The 23,472-nt window shown below is 44.6% G+C and overlaps 1 protein-coding gene across 2 annotated transcripts in view; it reads left to right on the plus strand.

Moving 5' to 3' along the window:
* Window positions 1–2,716: 2,716 nt before the first annotated feature.
* The window catches only part of WWC1 (WW and C2 domain containing 1), an 80,661-nt gene continuing 59,905 nt past the window's right edge, over window positions 2,717–23,472 (plus strand). The window contains exon 1 of one of the 2 annotated variants that reach the window (XM_028717483.2): window positions 2,717–3,375. In XM_028717483.2, coding sequence (XP_028573316.2) covers window positions 3,174–3,375 — 202 coding nt within the window. In that variant the 5' untranslated portion in view covers window positions 2,717–3,173. The remainder of the gene's footprint in view (window positions 3,376–23,472) is intronic. The other variant, XM_028717482.2, reaches the window with a different exon arrangement.

Consider the following 23,472-nt stretch of genomic DNA (forward strand, 5'->3'; position numbering starts at 1 on the left):
GATCCTTTTGTTCCATTCTGCCACAGCACCTCAATGGGGTGAGGTGTGTGTTTCCCTGGGAGTGTTTTAAAGACAAAGAGTTTGGGAAGAAACAAAACATACTGGCCTAGGGAAGAGCAGCAATAATATCTTTATCAATTGGTGGGAAATACAGAAATCAGAAATGGCAATTACAATTAAGTTATTGTAGGAAAACATAGAAATCAAGAAATGACAACTACAGTTAATTGAGTCTAGGTTGTCCATTGTATACTTAGGTTGATATTTGCATTCACAGCATGGTAAACTACTTAGCATTACACACAGTGGCAGGTTGCTAGGAATTCACAGCAAGTTCCCTGTTCTGTATAGTAAACAACACTCCCTTTTACATAGGTAAAAACTATTATACCACTGAATCATCCACCCTCTGCCTTATTTGTGCATGAGCCAAGAGTCACCCATTACTTCATAATTCAAACATATTTTGAAAATGTCAAATTCTTTTGTTGTGACTGTCAGTGATAAGATGAACAATTAAGACTGTGCTCCTGTGTAGTGACATGACAGGTCTTACATCTGGGTAAACATGCTTAGGATTCTATCCCTGTAAAACACAACTAATTCTATCAGATACACTTAAATCAGAGGTTTTCAACCTTTTTGAGTCCACGGCTCCCATGAGCAACTACATTCTTTCTGGGGCACCCCTGTGGGGCTCAGGAGCCCTGTTATGTCACCCCTTGCCTGCAGAGCTGGCAGGCTCTCATTCTTTTTTGAACACCCTTCCTTGTAGAGTGTTCCCTCAGCCTTGGGAGCCCTCTGGGCAGCTGCTGCCACCCCTGGTCTCTGAGCTGCCCTGTAGAGAGGTGCCTCTTCACACTACCCCACAGGTGCCTGGGACTCATAGCTGTCAACATTCTCCTTTTTTTAAAGGGAAATTCCCTTGGATCTCCCTTAAAAAAGGGGAATGTTGATAGCTATGCTGGGACTTGTCTGTCCATTCCCAACAGCAAGGGCTGGCTGGGCTTCCTTGCCCCTTGCTTGCTTACTCCAAGGCCGCCTCAGCACCTGCCAACCAGCAGCAAAAGCCTTTAAGAGACAGAGATGCAAGAGAGCATGGGGGAGGGAGGAAAGAGGGGTGGAGGCCGCTGTTGCCCACAGCACCCCTGACCATCATTCAAGGCACCTAGGTACCACGGCACACTGGTTGGAAACCACTGACTTAAATAGATGGGCCTTATCAGAATTTTAAAACATGGGGGTTGGGGAAGCAATAAATTAAAACGTTGTCTTGAATATTAAAAAACCAAAAGAACTACAAGGTCAGAGTGGAGGAATCAATTTTTATTATCAGAGTTGAAAAATACATTTATTATAAAAAATAATGGTGTTGGCAAATGGCAACACGGAGCTTAACAGCTGTTCTAAATCAGATTGTTCAGCTTTATTATGAGACAAAAACTGCAGTGACAAGGTGAAGGGCAACCATTCTACATCCTAACAAAATACATGGTTATTATTGGTGCTCTTCCTCCATATGCAGAGGTGCTTTCTTCTGATGCATCCTTGTGATTGGTGGAGGAGTGGTGCACTTGCCATGGCATCTGTGGTCGGCATAATGGCTTACACTACCTACCTATGTTTTATCTTAAAGTTTGCTGCATTTGTGTGACACCGTCAGCTGAGCATAGGTAATGCAAATGCTATCCTTGAGTGTGTTCAGTTTTTCCACTTCATTTGCAGTTTCCCATGAAATGGGCAGCTTAAAAAATGTTTGTTCAGCCTGAAGATCTGTGAAATTGAAAGGACTTATAAACAGTGTTAAGTTATAAATCAGTGTCATTTTTCAGGATATACAGAATCTCTCCCCCCCCCCCATCCTTTGGCACATGCTTGTGGTGATACACAAGGCTGGCGCTCCTGTGCGTAGGGTGTGTGTGTGTGTTCAGTTGTACATCTGGAAATGTGGGGGTGCTCGCTGGGAAAAATTTCCATGTAGTGTCTTCAAGACTAACAGTTTTGATCACATGGATATTTTTGATGAAATAAATTTATTTTCTAGGTATGTCTGCAGAAAGGTATATGGAAAATTCCCCGGAGCATAGCTGCAGCGAAAACAAAGTCCTGTGGCACCTTGAAAGAAAGTTACCAAGGTGTCGCCTGCTTCCTCGACGACAACCTGTCTCGGAGCCAACGAGGCAGCCACGTTAAGGACTCCTCAGGTCTCCTTCTCAGTTCAGAAACTTCGCACAGAGGGAGATGCTCGGGGGCGGGGGAAACCGCCTGCCCCCTCCTCAGTGACCCCCAAGCAGCCTGAGAACTCCCCGCCCGCTGCCCGCAGATACTGGCAGTGGTGAAGCGCGTCCTCCCCAGTTGCCTCTGGGCAACTTTCCCATTAGCCGCAGAGAGGGAGGGCTGCGTGCGAATCCCCCCCCCCTCCCCGCATCCCGTTCCTTCCAAGTTCGGCCTCTCCCAACCTGGCCAGAGGCTGGGGAGTATCTAAGGCTCCCCGTGGATTATCAGCTCCCCGCTCCAGGCAGGAGCAGTAGGAGGCGGCGGCGGCGGCGGCGGCGGCGCTTGTCTCCAGAGGGCTGGCCGTCTTTGCGCTAATAGCTGCGTCCGACACATTCCCCTCTGCGTGCGAGTGTGCGCGCGCGCCATGTAAGGTTGAGGCGGCTCTACTACCTGCATTACAGTAGCACCGGCGTGAGAAGGGGCGTCGGAGGAGGAGGAGGAGGGGACAGAAGGAACCTGGGAGGCAGGCTCAGCATTGTGCGCGTCTCTCGCCGGAGCCATTCGACGGAGAGGGAGCTCGGCTGGCGGCACAAGAGAAAGCCTGGCGGGGAGCGTGGTGGGCTTGGCCCCGTCGAAGGACTAGCGCCGGTCTTGCAGCTCACGGGCTCCGGGGAACTTGCCCGGCGAAGGGGAAAGAGGGGAGCCGGGTCTGCTCCTGGCGGGGACGGGCAGAGCGAGGCTCGACGGGGCTCTCCGGCGCCGCTTGCAACACCTGGAGGACTCGAACTCGCGCGCCGCCCCCGCCCCCCCCCCCAATCCCTAGCGCCGCCCGGCTGAGGATGCGAGGCTCCCGCCCCGCCGGCTGCCTCGCTCTCGCCCCGCGGCCCGCCGCGGCCCCTCGCCCCGGCCCGCCGTGCCAGCTGCTGGGCTGGGCGGGGGGTTGCTGAGCTCTTTGCATGGGGCCGCTGCCGGGCTCGCCCGCTCTGTCTGTCTGCTGCTGCTGCCGGCGGCGGCGGCGGCGGAGAAGGAGGAGGAGGAGATGCCCAGGCAGGAGCTGCCTTTGCCCGAGGGCTGGGAGGAAGCTCGCGACTACGACGGCAAAGTCTACTACATCGACCACGCCACCAAGACCACCAGCTGGGTGGACCCGCGGGACAGGTGAGGGAGGACGAGAGCGAGCGAGCGAGAGAGAGCCGGCTGGGAGGAGCTTGGCTTGCCAGGCGAGGGCAGCAGGTGCCAGGAGGGGAGCGACTTGGGGGCGAAGCGTGCGCTTCCACACGCCTCCATCTCGCCCCTCCTCCAGCTCCGCGTTAAGCTAGTCAGCGGGAGGGGTAACTTGAGAGCAAGAGGGACGCGAGGATTGGGGCCGGCCGGGGGAGGTGGGCTCGACTGTTTTCAATGCTTGGTCTTACTCTGGAAGATGCGAAGTTGTAGTACAGTTCAAAAAGGGGTTTCTGAGCATGTACAAAGCGCCTTTCCCTCGGCCCTTAAATTACTGTAGATTTGACGCCCGCGCACACAGACAGTGGGAAGCGTTAGCACCTGTGTAGTTGTAAATGGCTGAAGGAGACCTACTCTAGAAGCTGCCTGCCTTGTTCACATCAACTTGCCATATGGAACAAACCACTCACATGTAGCGTTTAGTACTCATAAGCTTTCAGAGGCCTGTGAGGGTACATTGCTGGTAACCTCAAGCTAATTGTAAGTATTTAGTACGTTTTTTTTAGACCTCTGCACACACTTTTCTGGTAGTGTGCATTATTTTCTTTATCGCGCCCACATTTTATTCCCCAACCACCCTGTGAGGTAGATTAGGTTTACAGTGTGTGCCCCCAAACCACCTGGTGAGTTTCATTCCTGAGCATCATAGTGAACAAAGTTGTCCCAGAACCTGTCATTCTAGGTGCTTCTCCATTTGGTAGATGCATGTATATGAGATAGGCATGTGTGAAATGTTTACATGGGTAAGCACTTTACTTGTGGCCTATATCAAGTTTGTCTCAGTCCTAAACTGAACTGTAAAGGTGAAAAGGCTGCTACAGACTTGCCACAGTTCTCTTTGCCTTTCCCATTTCACAACAGGAGCCTGGCACCTTTCTATTTTAGCCTTAAGTTGTAAAAAGGCAAGGAGTGGGGAAGTTATGAGAATCAAGAAGAGTCTTGTCCTCTAATTCCAGAAATATGGCGTAGCCAGTGCTGTGGTTACCTGGTGCCCAGGGAAATCTGCTTGGGAAATCCACTCCCAAATCACACCAGGGACGCTTCATTCTATATTATTACAGCACAAGTTCTAAAGCTCAGCTTCGGCATGAAACTTTGAAATGCAGCATACCAGTCCCTACCCCAAGGGCTCCATTTTGCTCTCCTGCTGGTGGTTGTAGCGACTGCTTGCTAATAGTTACCCTTACCTTTTTGCATTTTGTACAGTGAATCCTGACATTTGAATGGGTTCCCAGATATTTATGTAAATTGAATGTTACCTGGAATGATGCTAGTCAGGACTAGCTCCTTCCTCCATTTTTTAAGACTTGTCAGAACACAATTGCACCTGCTCAACTGAAGGTGTGTCTCAGGAAACTGGAGAAATCAAACAGGTGCATAGAACCTGTCAGACTCCTTGGTTGCTACATGCTAAGCCAATTTAGTTTATTTTTTTTTTTTTTAGGAACAGCTACATCAAAATTTGCCACCAGGAACACAATGATCTATTGATTATAGGAGACTGTTGCCAAAAGCAATGATAATCTCTGTGCAACTACCTAAAATTACTTGGTTATCTTGCAGATTGCATTATGTAGAAGTTTTGTGAGGTGTACATGTTGGTTCCTCACTTGCCCCACTTCTGAAACACTTTCTTCAGATGAAAACACTTTAGGACATCCCTGCCTATCTCTATTCTGAAGGAACCAACTGTCAAATCAGTATAAAATACCTAAGTTTGATAGTCTTAAGCAGTGCTTTTTTTCTAAAAAAACTGTTTAGGGGTACTCTCATTTTCCTGCTCCTATTGAAATACTGCCCCTCAATGAGGCCAAACTTAGATTCACAAAATGTTTTAGGGGTATGCGTACCCCTGCCTCCCCCCAGAAAAGACGTCCTGGTCTTAAGTATGCATATATGGGTTAAGGTTCTGTTTGAGATGAAAAGAAAGTACTTTAACATTTAGAATATGGCTGGAATACTGGAATTTGTTCCAGAGCAAGATGGATGGTAGGAAGTGTAGAGCAAAAACTCTGTAAATTGACTGTTTTTTGTGACCAGTATAAGATCCTATTCTATTTTGTGTTGGAACTCACTTTATTGGGCTTTTACTTTTGCAGATGATAGTCTGGCCAGAGAGTTTGAGAGTGGAGAAGCTTTGTAGAATTTCTGTTGTGGATACAGTATTCACACTGCTCTTTGGTCACATTCATGGCTGACAAACTTTTAAGTGTTTAGTATTTGGAGATTTATTTACTTTTTTCCTTTCCGGGGAGCTGTTTGGGTGTGAGTAAAAACAAGTATGTATTCTTGGAAATGTAATGCTGCTGTACACATTTGGGCAAAGCCCAAATATCACAAGTTGCCACTCCCAGATCGTAAGAACAGAATGCAGGTAATTTGGTTGCCTCATTGTTTTTAGTTGCAACAGCATAACGTCTTTGAAGGCTGAAAACCTGAAATTTGGCAAAGGTTCACTTTGTGTTTTAATTAAAAGTGTTGGAAATTAAGATTTTAATAGCACGTTAACATATTCAAGTGCAGAACTAAAAAAAGTGTATTTTGTTGTGCCTTGCTACTCTTTCTTCAATACCAGTTTAATTCAGAAAACCTTCAAAAACCCTATTACACCAGTTTTGCTATCTTAGCAATCAACTGCATTTTGATTCTATATATGCAGACAAACGTTGATTTTGTTGAGAAGTACAAAATATCATATGGGACGCGGGTGGCGCTGTGGGTAAAAGCCTCAGCGCCTAGGGCTTGCCGATCAAAAGGTCGGCGGTTCGAATCCCCACGGCGGGGTGCGCTCCCGCTGCTCGGTCCCAGCGCCTGCCAACCTAGCAGTTTGAAAGCACCCCCGGGTGCAAGTAGATAAATAGGGACCGCTTACCAGCGGGAAGGTAAACGGCGTTCCGTGTGCTGCGCTGGCTCGCCAGATGCAGCTTGTCACGCTGGCCACGTGACCCGGAAGTGTCTGCGGACAGCGCTGGCTCCTGGCCTCTAGAGTGAGATGAGCGCACAACCCTAGAGTCTGTCAAGACTGGCCCGTACGGGCAGGGGTACCTTTACCTTTACTTTACTTACAAAATATCATAGTGTTTGCTTCTAAAGTTAAGCAATTAGAACATTAATGTGGGTGCTGGATTTGGAGCAGCTGTGCAGGATGAACAGTCCAGAACATCTGGAGGGCTCCATGTTGGGAAAGAGTGCTCTAAATAATTTTTATCTATTTATTTATTGCTGAGTCACTTATTGCTTTATTTCTCTCTCTCTCTTTTGACCACTTCTCTGTAAGTTTTAAAGTTCATGGTACTTCTGTGAAAGGTATACAGTGCATATGATACAGTATAGTGTATATGAAATTTTAGATAACATTTAACTCCTTTTGCAAAAGATTGCTTCTATTCTCCTTCCAGCAAAGTTAGGCAAATATTGTAACCAGGCATTTTTTATTTTATTGATTGATTGATTGATTGATTTATATTAAAAATATGCCTCAAAAAGAAAGGTTGATCCAAATATAGCTTTGTTTTTCCATTAAAAATACTAATCGTGCATGGGCAAGAAATTTCAGACTTTGTGCCTTGTCAGCTCACATGTCTAACTGATCTTGTTTTGAACCCAGAAGAATTTTTAATCTTGTGCAGTTTAAGCTTAATGAACAATTAGTTTTCAAATGGTACTGAAATAATGTAAACAACCGAAAGACTTGTGCATATGTGGTGTGGCTTTAGAAATCCTGTTGTCAATATTTTGTTCTATAACAAATACCTTGAAGGAACACTGCTGTGTATTTGATTTCACAGGGTGGCAGTGCACCAGTTTCTCTGTTCTTGTGGTTTTAAGGTGATCTAAGAACTTGTATAGCTTCAGTCTTGAGGGTGAATGGTTTCGGTCCACATAGGCTTTTAAGGACCATGTTGCTTTCCACAAAAAATATGTCATATGCACAAATGTGATGATATAACAATAGTTAAAATGATTGTTTTCTTTGTTCTCAAAGTGGTTGGGTCAATCTAGCAACGCTTAGTTATGTAAACTATAGTGCATCCCGGAATCCTAATAATATATATAATATATCTCATAAATCCATAATGCAGGGACGCGGGTGGCGCTGTGGGTTAAACCACAGAGCCTAGGACTTGCCGATCAGAAGGTCGGCGGTTCGAATCCCCATGATGGGGTGAGCTCCCGTTGCTCGGTCCCTGCTACCCACCTAGCAGTTCGAAAGCACGTCAAAGTGCAAGTAGATAAATAGGTACCGCTCTGGCAGGAAGGTAAACGGTGTTTCCGTGCGCTACTCTGGTTCACCAGAAGCGGCTTAGTCATGCTGGCCACATGACCCGGAAGTTGTATGCCGGCTCCCTCGGCCAATAAAGCGAGATGAGTGTCGCAACCCCAGAGTTGGTCACGACTGGACTTAATGGTCATGGGTCCTTTTAGTAGTCTTCATTTTATCTGCACATCTAGGATGCCACTTCACATTTCCTGTTATGTTCGTGAGAACATAGCAGAACATGGTTTTGAAGTATGCTTGTAGAGAAAATGCACAGAAATAGATTGTGAGCAATAAAGGACTCTAACTGGGGTGGGGGAGAGTAACCTAGGTGTAGCTTTTAGTGAAAGCTGGGTGTGGGCTTTGAAGACCTAGGTTCAAAGCCCTGCTCTGACCATAAGAAGCTCATCTGGTAACCTTGAGCTCTTGCCTCAAGCTGTCTAATATAGAGTGGTTGTGAGGATAAAATGGGAATGATCTCATGTACATCATTCTGAACTCACTGAAGGGAAAGGAGTTGGGGGGGGGATACATATATAATAAAATTAAATACCTAGATTGGTAGGGGGATCTGCCTCCTTGATGTAAATTCTATATTGCTTTCTGTGTCCCCCCTGCTTTCATTGTCAAGTACAGTGGTAGGTCCGGAGGTCCGTTCTTAACCTGAAACAGTTCTTAACCTGAGGTACCACTTTAGCTAATGGGGCTTTCCGCTGCCACTGCGCCACCGCCGCGTGATTTCTGTTCTCATCCTGAGGTAAAGTTCTTAACCTGAGGTACTACTTCCGGGTTAACAGAGCCTATAACCCAAAGTGTTTGTAACCCGAGGTGTTTGTAACCCGAGGTACCACTGTACTTTATTGCAGTTGCCTAGGTAACTTAAATATTTGCAGGTTAATATACAGTATATCTTTTCTGTGCTTTTCTTCTGTTACCGAGATTAGTTTAAGGAGTAGAAATTAGGGTTCCATATGCGTGTTTGTGTGAAAGGTTTATTAAAAAACAAACGCCTGTGCACACAAAACGTTGCCATGAGCAGAAACAAAGGGAAATGATGGCTGAGAATTTTAATCTTGAACAATTAAAATGCTAGATCACTGCTGATCTTGAAACATTCATACATGGACATTTTCAAGAGTTTATATACCCTTTAAAACATTATTTACAAGGTTCATGAAACATTATGCTTACTTAGCGCTGGTGCAGTAAATTACGGTACACTAGTAAATGCTAAAGCCAAAGCACTGTCCGGTATAGTACTAGTGATAGTCATTAAACCAGAGTGTGCATTTGTATGTGGACATAGATCCCAACTTCCTGCAAGTGGAAGGTTGGCAGAAAGAGGCTGGGAGGCGATTGCCACTTCCTCTTTACTCCTTTGAACCCAGATAATGGAATGAATCCATGTCGCCACATATTACCTTTCACAAAACTAATGTTCTCCGACAATTCCTTTGTTTCTTAAACACTGTTTATTTCCCTCTGCATTTTTGAATTGACTCATCTACATTCTACCTGATCTTGCAGTGTTGTTCAATCTATATGGAAATTGCTCCTCATCGTTTTCTGACCTTGCTATCGAGGCAGCATCTGTGGTGAAGCAGAGGTTTTAATTTAACTATTAGCAATAAACCATCCAGCTTTAATTTAAGGCAGTCAGAGTCTTGCCAACTAGTGACTGTGTAATTCTTCTGTGGCAACACTGCTTAACTATACGCTTTCCTAAGAGCATAAACCAGGAATGGGGGAGCCTCAGCCCCTAGGGCCAAATGCTGACCCATAATCCTCTCTGTTGGGCCCTCCCGACTCTCCAAAGGCCACACCCCCTTTCTTCAGAGCACATTCTTCACAGGTCTTTTCCCTCCCCCTCCTGAATGCTTTCACCTGGCTGAACAGTGTCCTTGAATTGCAATAATGTCTCTTGCTTGCCTGAATAGAGAGAGAGAGAGAGAGAGAGAGAGAGAGAGAGAGAGAGAGAGAGTGTCTACATACCTCTGACTTGCGTGGCTGGATTGTAGCCTACTGCACAAAGGTAGGAGTCACATCCACTGCTCCGCCTACTTTTGTTTCTAGATGCACTCACTTTGTTTCTGGCACTGCCTTGCTGCAGGCATGTGGCCCCTGCACGGTCTCCTCCCACAAAGGGGATGCAGCTTACAAGGACTTTTCTGTTTCTGTCTCTCTCTTGCACACACACAGCACTCAGCCATGCAGCTCTGTAGGATTATGCCAAAGTTTGCATTGCAGGCAATCTTTGATCACCAGTTGAGTCCTGGCACCAGTATATTGTTTTTCTAGCAGGTATTCAATTTTTGTTTTACAAGTTTTGATTAACTGATAAATATTAATTGTGAGGAACTGCAAGGAGTGGAGACAAATAATGCATCTAATTTTGATTTGGCTTCCAAAAAATATGAAACCCAAGCTTTAAAGCTTTCTGTCCTAAGGTTCTGGAGAGAAATTTGAATATGTGAAGGCAAATATTGCTGATACTTGTTCCCAATGCCAGTCAAGCCAGCGTCAATTTAAAAAAAAAAAGAAGAAGAAGGAGCTGTTGAGTGCTTAAAGTGTGTTAACATTGGCATTCTGAAGATGAGCTTATTCCAGCCTGGCTTCCAAGTTAGAAAGACCGCTGGAGTAATGTGGGGCAATGCCTGTGACAAAATAAACACATTTCTCAGCAAGGCTTCAATGTGAATGCTTCCTCTGCTATACTGCTTTATAAGTGCTGTTTAAAATACTCACTTTTTGAAAATTGTTGTATTTGGTTTACATTGTGCTAAGTATGTTCACTTGAACCCCACCAGAAGGATTTAAGGTGCACTTAAGTTGCTTGTCTTGGAAACATGCTTTCTTAATACAGTTTTAATAGTTCTTAGGTTTGAGGTGCACTCTCTCCTTCTCTCTCTCTCTCTCTCTCTCTTTTTAACTGTCAAATATACTTCTCAGTCTTCTGGAAAAGTTACAATACTCTGGTGGGGGTGGAGAATGAAAGCACTCTTTCTCTTCATTGTCCTTTTCAATTCCCCTCCCCTTCCCCCAATAGACTTTCAGATTGGAACCACCTTGCAGTATTGCAGTTTAGTGATGTTCTGTTCTGTTTCTGTTGATCGGCTGATGTGAAATGTGTTCTGTTGGTACTGTAACTGAATTCATCCTCCAGAGAAGGCTGGATAAGTAGCCAACTTTGGCTAGGGTCTGTCATGAGTGCAGTTGGGTGATTTTGCTTTGCTACCCAGTCAAGAAAGGGCAACAGCAGGCATTGGATTGGGAAAGTCTGCAGCTGCATAAGCTGCAGTTCTGCCAAAAAGAATAATGAGAGCAGTCAAGAAAAGGAACAAAAGCAGCTGAGAGATGCCCCACATCTCTGAGATTTTTTTCTTTACACACTGGGTTTTCATTTGCAAATTGGCCCTGTGGTATTTGTTGTTTGTGCTTCTCACTGCACTTTCTTCTTCTTCTCAAATCACTTTCTTTGAGAACTCTTATTTTGTTTAACTAAATTTAATTGCATTTCACTGAGGCATCTTTTAACTGCTAATTACAAACCTAAAGTGAATTTCTGAACTATGTTTATAACTGAGATTTTCTACCTTAAAAAATAAATGATTTACCTATATGTAACTGTTTAGCATTTATGTAACAGATAATACAAGTGAAGATCAAAGTACTTTACACCTATAAACTCATGAAGGTACTTTGCAGTAATCATAACTGATTGTATATCTCTCTGTAGGCCCATGTTTAAAATCTTATCCTAGCTGTTAGGCACTTATAAATAACATCCTTGCTGTAGCAATTGGAATAAAATATTTGAATACTGTGTGTTTTCCTTTCAAAACACATTTTACAATGACTATGTTTAATACAAAGTACATTTTTTGGTACTAAAATACAGATAACAAAGAAGAATATCAAACTGTGAGACTTTTGTGTATGTGGGCTATATCCCCCCCCCCCCCCCCCGAGAGGCTGTAAATGTGGTTTGGGTCATTTTAATGTGGGTTTTTCAAGAGTTTTGAGAAAAGTCAGGATTTAGTAATAGAGATGTTGTTTCTGCTCTGGGAATTTAACATTTGAAGTCTAGCGGAAAATGCCGTGTTTGGTAATTTGGCACATGTCTCATTTCTTCATCTTACATGGCTCTACAGCAAGCAAGAGTGATGGCTTAATTAGGGGTAGCCTGTGGTAGTCAGTGGCTGTGCACATGGTTACTAGCTTAAAACACAATGAGGTACGGTAGTTCCTTCTTTCTGCTGGTTTGAAGCTGGTTCAGGAAAAGCCCATACAGAAAACCCAGGATAGATGTGGATGGTGGCTAATGTGTGTACATGGCTTCCCAAATCAGCAGTGGGATTGAACTGGGGGCAAAGTAAGTGGGAAAGTGTACATAGGCAGTGTGAAGGAGGAAGTCCAGGCTGCTTGAATCAGAGACTATTGTACAGTATTGTATTGGCTTATATTGGCTTGTAGGGTTGCACCCGCTGAATGTTAATGACTAGAATAGGATAGTATTACATTGTTTATCTATTTCTTTAAACAATGCATGTACCACTTACCGTAACTGCAATTGTCTTATTGGAATTGGCTCTTCTTCATAGAGCAGGATTGCTAAGCCGATGCCCCAGGGATCTTATCAGGCCCTTTGAAGTAGGGATGCAGAGACCTCTTTCAGCCTGAGGACCACATTCTCTTGTGGGCAGCCTTGCAGGGCTGCATGCCAGAGACAAAAGTGGGTAGCGCAACTAAGTCTTAGCTTTTGTACAATAGGCTTGACAAAGTCAAATATAACGGCAAGAGCCATTATCACAGTCCAATGACACTCTCAAGGGCCAGATGGAGATTCCTCGAGGGCCACATTTGGCCTCTGGGCCTGACATTCTCCATTCCTGCTCTAATGTGACATGAGTGATACACTTCCATACAGATTACTGACTTATCCTCATGTCTGGAAAGTTGATGTCTTTAATACAGCAAAAGAGCTGACCTATCAGTAGTACTGTCTTAGCAATAGACCACCCTTCTAATTACATTAAATCTACAACAATCCCTCAGTGTGACTTGTAGTCCAATGTATGGGGCTGCCCTTGGGTCTGGTTCGGAAGCTCCAGCTGCTGCACAATGCAGCCGCCAGACTGCTGATGGCAGCATCCGGTCAAGAACATGTGAGACCATTGTTGTTGTTTTTTAAGCCATGTAGCACCCTCTGGTTTCAAACCGCTGGGCTAAACTGGCTCATGTGACACCATTGTTAAAACACCTGCACTGGCTGCCCATCTACTACCAAGTTCAAGATTCTTGTTTTAATTTACAAAGCCCCAAACAACTCTGGTCCAGGGTACCTCAGGGATCGCCTGAACCCTTATATCCCAGCTTGATCATTGAAATAATCTGTGGGAGCCTTATTGGCCATTCCTCAATTTGCTGAGGCTCATTTGACAACAAGAAACTGTGCGTGTAGGGTCATTGGCCCAGTTCTGTAGAATATTCTGCCAACAGAGATTCAGCAGGTGCCTTCTTTGCCAACTTTTAAATGCCTGCTGAAAACTTTTCTATTCCACCAGGCTATACAGGCAGCTAAGAAAACATCCTTCCACAAAGGTTAATGTCTGTTTTTAACTTTTTATGGTTTTATTCTGTGGTTTTGATATCTATTTATGACAAATTGGTATATACAAATTTTTATAAATAAAAAACAATATTAAATGCCTTTATAAATATTATATACCTTTAAAGAATATACTTAAGGAAACTGACATAAAACTGCAATGGCATTTTCCAGTGCTGTATTCTGGAATGTATATACAGAGGGTTGGGTGCACCTTCTGAATTTGGATATTGTTGTTAAAACCTCCATGTTCAAGAGGTATCAAGATTTCCCATAGACAGTTTCTAAAACTAGCTCATTTAGGTTGCAAAGCTATTACTTGTGAACATAGGAAGTTGTGTTATTCAAACCATTGGTCCATCTAGCTTCATACTGTTCACACTGACTTGTTGTGGCTCTCCAGGGTTTGAGGCAGGGAGATGCCAGGCATTGCATCTTTTGCACACAAAGCATGTGCTCTTCTACTTGCATCATATTAGTTCCACAATTGTTGTTTGTTTTGTATGAGTAAAAATCAGCTCCTTTGAAATAACAGTGTCACTGATTTATGAGATCAACCATATTTACGGAACTCCTAAAGTACAATCCTATGCTAATACTCCTTCTCTTTCTGATGGCATGTGTTCTTGTAGCCTAGGGTGATTCTAGTTCTACATCCTCATGTTGCATCTACTTGGGTGCAATCACCCTCTCATTAATTTATAAATCATCTACACTTTATTGGGATTTTGTATGGGGGCGGTCTGTAATTTTTTTATATATATAAGTAAATAGGTCTTCCTCATAAAACGAGACAGAATATTTTGTTGTTGTCTAACTGTATACCCAGCCTCAAAAGCATTCAGAATACTGTTTATTAAGCTGGCTCTTGGATTTTCCACAGGTTTTAGCTCATCTGTGTGTACACTAATTAGAAGGAAGTCAACTAACAGAGCAAAACAGGATTGCTTACCATTTAATAATAATAATAATAATCAGTAAATTATTATATATTTTTAAATTTTTTTATTGATTTTACAATTTTTTATACACAATACAAACAAATAAAAAGACAAACAAACATGTATAATTTCATAATCTTTTTTTTCATAAACCTTGCTTCTCGGACTCCCCCAAGCCTCCCCTTTCTGCATCCAAAATTTAAAAATTATTTCAGCAAATCCTAACTTTAAACTTCTCGAATATATTCCTTCATTATTCTTTTCTTTAACTTAATCTTTTATCGCTGTAATCTCCTTATCTTTCTGAAGAACCTCAACATTTTAACATTCATCAATTTTATAATATTTCTTAAGATAGATTTTAAATTTCTTCCATTCTTCTTCCGCCGTCTCTTTCCCCTGATCACGGATTCTGCCAGTCATTTCAGCCAATGTCATATAGTCCATCACCTTCATCTGCCATTATTACCGTATTTTTCGCTCTATTGGACGCACCGGACCACAGGACGCACCTAGTTTTTAGAGGGGGAAATCAAGGAAAAAAATATTATTCCCCCCCCCCCAGCCCCAAAGAGCAAAGAAGCCAAGACAGCGCGCGGGGTCCATAGCCGCACAACCTCTCCAGCCAGGAGCTAAACCTCTCCAGTGCAGCTAAAGAAGAAGACAAGGCAGCAAGCGCGATCCATCCCGCTCACTGCCTTGGCTTCTTCTTTAGCCTTGCGCAGCATCTTTAGTCTTGCGCAACGGGATGGATTGCACATGCTGTCCACCGGGGCTGGACTAGATGACTCCTGGGGTTCCCTTCCAACCCTGCAATTCTATGACCTCAGAAGGTGTTTGGGGTCTCCACCACTGGAGGCTTTTAAGCAGCGGTTGGGGGACCATCTGCCTGGCGTTCTTTAGCTGTGATTCCTACATTGTGAGGGGGCTGGGCTAGATGACCCTCGGGTGGCCCTCCCAACTCTATACAGTCCTACAGTTCTGCGGCAGGAGATCCACAGCCACTTCACACAATGCCCACTCCCAATTTTCATTGGAGAGACATGTGGCTTCACTGTCTAGGTAGGTACCCCCCTACCTGCCACACTTCCCCCACCCCACTTAAGCTGGGGGGGGGGGAATCCGCTGAAGCCTCCAGCAGCGGAGGATCCATGGTCCCCTTCCTTCCCTCCTCTGTAGTTGCTTTGAAGGAGGAAAGTGGGAGAGGAGCTGCTTACACGAGTGTAAGCTGCCTCCCTCCCACTTTCCTGCTTCAAAGCAATCACGGAGGGGGGAATCTGCTGAAGCTTCCAGCAGCGGAGGATCCATGGTCCTCTTCCTTCCCTCCTCCGTAGTTGCTTTGAAGGAGGAAAGTGGGAGAGGAGCTGCTTACACGAGTGTAAGCTGCCCCCCTCCCACTTTCCTGCTTCAAAGCAATCACGGAGGGGGGAATCTGCTGAAGCCTCCAGCAGCGGAGGATCCATGGTTCTCTTCCTTCCCTCCTCCGTAGTTGCTTTGAAGGAGGAAAGTGGGAGAGGAGCTGCTTACACGAGTGTAAGCTGCTCCCCTCCCACATTGCCGCCTCAAAGGGAACCCGGGAGGAGGGAATCTGCTGCAGCTTCCCCCACCTCCCGCAGAAGCCGCACGCTCTTTAAAGGGGCTGTGCGGCTTCTCCTGGCTTTTCTGGGAGGTGGGGGGATTCCCCCACCTCGTAGAAAAGCCTGCAGGAGCCGCACAGCCTTTAAAGAGGGCGCCGCTCTTGGGGGCTTTTCCCCCAGGAGGGAGAAGGGACTGCTACAGCCAGTCAGTCCCTTCTCCCTCGTGGAGAAAAGCCCGCAAGAGCGCACGAAGCTTGTGTGCGGCTCTTGAGGGCTTTTCCCGCCTGCCTCCCCCCTGCATTCGCTCCATAGGACGCACACACATTTTCCCTTGCTTTTTAGGAGGGAAAAAGTGCGTCCTATGGTGCGAAAAATACGGTATATGCCTGGGCTGCTTAGTCAGGTAAAATACTGCAATGATGAAATGCCAAAATTTAATTGTATTTACAAATTTCTAAATCCTTTGAACATTTCTATCTGATTTTTTGTTTGTTTTTGTTTTGCTAACTGTTCCTTGTTGTAGAGTTCACTTCAGAGTCTTAATTCCTTTATGTCTGAGGGTTAGCCATATGGCCCAATAAGGCTTTGCTTTTTAACCCACTGCCTTTGTGAGCTGTGTTGTCTACAAGCATTTCAGCTTCTGACACTTGGGTTCCTCACATACTGCCTTTTCAGTTATATTTATTTAGAAAATAATAGTGAGTCAGAAATCTGCAAAGTTTTCAACCTCTGAAACAGGCTTCATGGAATTTTTATTTGCATACATGAACTACTGTCCAAGTACTACCACATCTCTGTGTGTATTGTGTGAACACCATAGTGATGGTGGCAGGGAACGTCTTCCAGAAGATTTGTAAAGGAAGAGGGAGCAGGTGGGTTGGGCTGTGCAGATGGATAGGGATTCTTGCAGCAAGCACAGCCCGTGACCTGCCTCTGCCTGGGCAGTGACCTTACCAGCAGGAAGTGGAGAAACTGCAAGGCTGCTTCAATCAAGGCCAAAACTCTGACGCTAACAGTCACTAACAATGACAGAAACCGTTGACGGATGATATCAGGCCTGCAACGAATGTACCCAAGCAGCTTCAAAAGTTACCAGTATAGATGCCAATAGGGAAGGAATGGCAGATTTTCCAGGCATGGGGTTAATGAAAGGTTTCTTCGCTGGACTAGGTTCAAGCAAAAGCTGAACATATTCTGTGTCAGTGCTGAGTGCTTAAATAATATGTTTGATGAAAGAGCTGGTAATATGAGAACCTCTACTTTCATTGTCAAAGGGATGCGGGTGGCGCTGTGGTCTAAACCACAGAGCCTAGGGCTTGCAGATCAGAAGGTTGGCAGTTCGAATCCCCGTGACGGGGTGAGCTCCCGTTGCTCGGTCCCTGCTCCTGCCAACCTACCAGTTTGAAAGCATGTCAAAGTGCAAGTAGATAAATAGGTACCGCTCCAGCGGGAAAGTAAACAGTGTTTCCATGCGCTGCTCTGGTTCGCCAGAAGTGGCTTAGTCATGCTGGCCACATGACCTGGAAGCTGTACGCTAGCTCCCTTGGCCAATAAAGTGAGATGAGTGCCGCAACCCCAGAGTCGTTCGCAACTGGATCTAAGGTCAGGGGTCCCTTTACCTTTACTTTCATTGTTGTTAAAAAGTGGATTCCTAGTTTAGGATACAGAATTACCGTATTTTTCGCCCTATAGGACGCACTTTTCCCCCTCCAAAAATGAATGGGAAATGTGTGTGCGTCCTATGGGGCGAATGCAGGCTTTCGCTGAAGCCTGGAGAGCGAGAGGGGTCGGTGTGCACCGACCCCTCTCGCTCTCCAGGCTTCAGGAGAGCCCCAGCGCCAGCCCCACAAGGTCGGGGGACAGCGGGGAGGTGGAACGCCACCATCCCACTGTCTCCCGATGTGGTTTGGAGGCTGACGGCGGGGAGATGCGTGCTTCTCCCCGCCGCCAGCCCCGCAAGCTCCGGGGACAGCGGGGAGGTGCAGCGCGTCTTCCCGCTGTCCCCGGACCTGGTCTGAAGGCGGGCGGCGGGTAGAAGAGCGCTTCTCCCCGCTGCCTGCCCCGCAAGCTCCGGGGACAGCTGGGAGGCGCAGCGCGTCTTCCCGCTGTCCCCAGACCTGGTCTGAAGGCGGGCGGCGGGGAGAAGAGCGCTTCTCCCCGCTGCCGGCCCCACAAGCGCCTGGGGGGGGGGAATAATATTTTTTCTTTATTTCCCCCCCAAAAAACTTGGTGCGTCCTATGGGCCGGTGCGTCCTATGGGGCGAAAAATACGGTAGTTGTCATTATGTGTGGCCAGTACCTTGTGAAAATGCAAAATGAGGGATAAACAGGACTTGCAGTGGTCCAGAAGTGGGGTACGTCAAGCACAAGAGCTCCAGTCCCATCTGGGACTGGCTGAAAACAGGATCATATTACATTTGGAACTGATATTTTGCCTAAATTTGTATAGAGAATGGAAAGTGAAGAACATCCTTGCTTTTAGAGAGTAGGGAGGTGAGACTTGTCAGAATAAATATGGAAGATGTATAAGGAAACAATTCTACTTATTCTTGCACAAGGTGTGCTCTGATAGTGATTAGTGAGATGGAACTTAAAGACAAGAGTGTGAAAGAATACTAGAGAAAATGAACATGCATGAATGACCCTGGACTCTGCCTAAAAGAATCTATGAAGCCATTATGTGGGAGGTCAAAGTGACATTCTACATGGTTAAATATTAGTTATTTATGACTACAAGTAACTAAGGAATGCAAAAAATGTATGTGTTTCTGTTTGGCAACTGGTATGCTATTGTTCTTTGACCCTTAACTACTGGAGACATTACATTGCGTTCAGTATTGATGAACTAGTGGCCTTACCATTTTTACTCCAAAATGGTAATTCTGTCTTCCAAATCTGTGTACATAGCATCTTACATTTAGAAGATACTAGCCTGATGACTGACTGACTGACCTAAATTGAGTTGGAACGTTGTAATCAACCATTCACACAGCAACAGTCAAGGCTTGTTGCTGTTGGTGGAAATTTTTGAGCTAAGAGGACCTTTTGTTTCTTAAGAAGTGGCCCCACCTTCCATTTCACATGACACCTGCTTTTTAAAACACACACACACACACACACACACACACACACACACGTAGATGATCTATTTTGATCTATTTCTGACTCTAGGCAGCTCTTGGGATCCTGGCTACATTCAACCTGTTTTCTATAAAATATACCCAAAAGCAACTCAATAGAAAGGTAGCAAAATGCAATTTTAAAATATCAGTAAAAAATTAATATGATAACATTTTCCATTAGATATGCTATATGCATAAAATACACCAACTCTCTACTTATTCTATCTCTCCCTTTCCCCTTGCTCTAAATTGAAGCTTAGTGTTATGGAATGTGGATGATTCTACCATCATGCACCTCTCCCTGCTCTTCATCTGATTGGCACTCTGATTTTATGTTCCTCAGCTGCTTACTGTGCTAATTGGCAGGGGAGTGAAGACGGGCTTGGAGGCTGCATAGAAGAGACCAGGAGTTTTGCATGTGGCCTTGGGATGTGACCTGGGTTGTCCATATGTGACTTCTATACTTCCTATGCTGGTAGTTAAGCCCCTTAAATATGACATCACTTAATCTACTTGTGATCAAGCTGCACCAAAGGCTTAGAAATCAATTAAGTGGTTTTCTGGTTCACATTGTCCTAATTCAGACTGAACCCTGCAGAGTTATTTCATGGTTGGTCACAGCCCTGTGTGTATTAATAAGTCATTTACTATGCCAGAAATAGCAATTCTTGCTTATGGTACATGTAAATAACAACACTGCTGCTATAAATAAAACTTACAGAAATTATTTAGTGTCTTGGGTCCATTCATAAGTTCTTCATATATCTTTTTTTACTTCAAGCACAAAACTAGATAGTTATCCAATGGTGCATTTCTATCATTTGAAGTGGCAAGGGATGCATTTCAAAAAAGATGTCCAGTGATTGCCTCTTCAATAAGTGTTTATAAAACAGACACGGTGCTTTAAATCTTTAACTTCAAAGCATATTTTCTAACAAGAACCCCACTTTTCTAAAAAGAAAAAAAAAGAATGTTGCTATGCTAAAAAACATGTTAAAGTCACTGCTGAGAAAAAATTGTTTCCAAAAGATTTTTTTTAAATGACCTGCATTTGATCTGTTGAAAGCAGCATTTTCTACTCAGTTTGAAAACATCACTAGGTGCAGATGGTAAAGGTAAAGGGACCCCTGATCGTTAGGTCCAGTCGCTGACGACTCTGGGGTTGCGGCGCTCATCTCACTTTACTGGCCAAGGGAGTACAGCTTCCGGGTCATGTGGCCAGCATGATTAAGCTGCTTCTGGCAAACCAGAGCAACGCATGGAAACGCTGTTTACCTTCCCGCTGGAGCGGTACCTATTTATCTACTTGCACTTCATGCTTTCGAACTGCTAGGTTGGCAGGAGCATGGACCGAGCAATGGGAGCTCACCCCATCGCGGGGATTTGAACCTCCAACCTTCTGATCGACAAGCCCTAGGCTCTGTGGTTTAACCCACAGCGCCACCCAAGTCCCTTAGGTGCAGATGGACTCTATTGTATTTCTGAACTCCCTGGCTTCTGTGATTACCTTGACATTTGAGTGATATGTGGGAGGATATGTAAAGTAGCACCCAATGCATTGTTAGATGCCAAAGGATACCACAGCACATTGATTTCATTGTGCTGAAGAACAATGTGCAGACTCCACAAAGGGCTCCGCTGCACTCCTGTTGCTCTTCAGAGGTGTAGGAATCAGACATTTAAAACGAGGACAACTAAAGTGTGAAGCCAGTGAGGGTGGAGAATCCAAAATGAAAGCTGTGTTTCTGAAGGTTGGCTTTCTAACGCATTATTAGATGGTCTGGTAAATACGCCAAGAGAGTGCCAGATGGGGATGCTCTTCCGAGCTGCCTGCTGGTTACTGCTGCTGCCATAGTGACAAGAGGCTTCCCTCTGAGCAAGTGCAGAATCTCCAGGGACTTTAGATTGGATTATGTGCTTTGTGATAAATTGCCTGAATGGGAGCAAGACTGGATGGGAGTCCCTGCTGCTGTAATCTTGGTTTCATTCAAGATGGTCACAATTTAGTCTGAGATCCAGAAGCAACTATGAATTTGGTGGCAAGTGGGTTTTGTTTTTATATTGCTGCAAGCTGTACCACCGCTGTCGGGAATGTATGTTGTGGTGCTTTTAAAATGGTGCCTTTTCCCCACTATAGTCTCAACATGTCTGCTGCTTGTTTCCTCCCCTCTCTCCACTCCTGGACATTGAGAGAAGAATGTTTTGAGGGATATTTAGTTAAGCTCTGTATATGTGATTGTGGGAGAAAAATAGCCAACCACACAAGTTAAGTTACTTCTATTTTAACTTTGTTTTTCCCCCTGTATGTTTTTGATGCCTTATAATAAATATGTGACTCCTTATGATCAGTTTGACTTAATTTTCAATCAGATATGCATTTCCTCAACTCTTTATAACAAGGCATGCACCATACGACCTGAGCACACCACATGGACCTGTTGACTACTGCTTAATGGTGTAATTGTCACTGTCTCTGTATGAACTTCATACATCTTATTTCGCTCTGACCTACACTGTTGACAACCTCCCAGGTACTCATGTGTACTATCAAGTCAGGATAAGGCTATATGCATCTGATGAAGTAGACTGCAGTGCATACAAGCTTATGCTGAAATTCCCACAAGCCTCTGCTGCGTTTCCTGCAACATAGCTCCTTGAAAATTCAGCATACAGCTTTCTGCAAATATACAAAAATGACGTCTGCACAAGCATTTTGCTTTCTTTTACTTCCTATAATGCTTGTCAGATTTTCAATGTATGTTCACCTATAGCAGGAGTGGGAAACCTGTGGCCCTCCAGATATTGTTGGAATCTATAAATTCCGACCATTGGTCTCACTAGTTGGGGCTGATGGGAGTTGGAGTCTTACAGCATCTGGAGGGGCCGGTCCTGACCTAATCACTAACTGTGAATGAACTGCAATGGACTGCTCTCTCACCTCACCAAAGGACAGGTGAAATTTCCATTCCTTTGACACTTTTGGGAACCAGTGGCCTTGTTTGGAGGACATTACTTTCCTCTCTGTATGTGGTGAGATTGAGAGCAGGTCTTGGTTTACATACATCACATACCAAAACTGTTCCTGGAAGGTATACTTCAAACACAAACAATTTGAATGTTCCTCCTTGTTTAAATAATAATAACAAATCATTGGACATAGAAAAATAGCATGTTGGGGGGAAATCTTGGCTTAAAGCTCCCTGAAATGTAATTTTCTTTATGCGTAGATAAACTGTTTCCCTGTATTTTTTAAAATCACAAATCCCCCATCCCATCTTGCAGTATATAGTGATACAGTCCAGCAGTGGAGTGCTTACATGAATAAGTTGTGTGCAGACTGTCCCCTTAGTTCTCTGTAGTATAGTGCTTGGTCTTAGCAGCCCTATATTACTACAACAGAGAATCTTACAGAACCTTAAATCTTAACAGGTTTGTTTGTGGTCTAGGACTCAGATGAAGTGGATTGTGGTCCATGTCTCAATTAAAATGCTAGTATTTAAAATTACCCAGAACTCTTTGTAGAATGTTTAAAGATTTCTCCCCCCTATGTTTCCTGTTCCTACAGGCAATTCGCTTTTTCATAAGTTTCAGAAGCAGTGTAATTTGGATTCCTTAGGGCGGCGGTGGCGGGGGGGGGGGGGGCTTGATAATCAGGTAGCTATGTACATGCACCAGAAGGACTCTTGGTTTATATAGTATTGGCTCAGTGGAATGTGACAGCTTGATCCGGTATCCAGGATACATGGAGGGTGGGAATGTAAACAAGAGCCCATGGCCACATTCCTGGGATTTCACTTCAGTTGAGAGAAGGAGGGAAATGAACATGATCTCAAGTACTTGAGAGTTCGGATCAAGATAAAAGGTGTTAATACTGAACACATACATTTTAAAAAAACAACAACCTGGAGTTATGCTGGGGGCAAAACCTCAGTGTCATGTTCGTTACTGTGACACAGGTGAATTGCTACTGCCAAGAGGTACTGCATTTCCATGGGAAAAAGCCCTCCCCCACCCAACTTTGTATTTGTGAGGAAGCAGTTACTTAAGTTTTGCTTTAGAGCAGCTTGTGTTTGATAGTGGCACTTAAGTAGGTAACTCAGATAAGATAAAATAAAACTCACTGTGGTCGCTGCTGTGAAATGTCCTCTTTGAAAATGGGATTTCACAGGGGAAGTGATTTTAATAAGGGTCTCTTCAGTTGAAGTGTTGAAGTGCAGTAATCTGATAACATGGCAAAATGTGGAAGAAGGTGGTATGTTTCACAGCAAGATCAGAATGCTAGAAAAGCAGGTATCTCCACCTCAGAAGAGTCAAACAATTGGTGCATTATACTATTGCACAATGAGTTCTGAACACACACTGTGGATTGAAGTCGGTGAGTGTGTGTCTATTGTGTCAACGTGGCTTCAAATTGCATCTGAGCCATATGTGCTCAGAAGGTGGCCTCAGGCAAGGCATTGGGTTGGATCCAACATTGACCTTGTAGTTGAAGAGGAGACTGTGATCCAGCAGAGGCGGCTTCTGGAGG

Source organism: Podarcis muralis, chromosome 2 (assembly GCF_964188315.1).
Source record: "Podarcis muralis chromosome 2, rPodMur119.hap1.1, whole genome shotgun sequence".
Lineage (NCBI taxonomy): Eukaryota > Metazoa > Chordata > Lepidosauria > Squamata > Lacertidae > Podarcis > Podarcis muralis.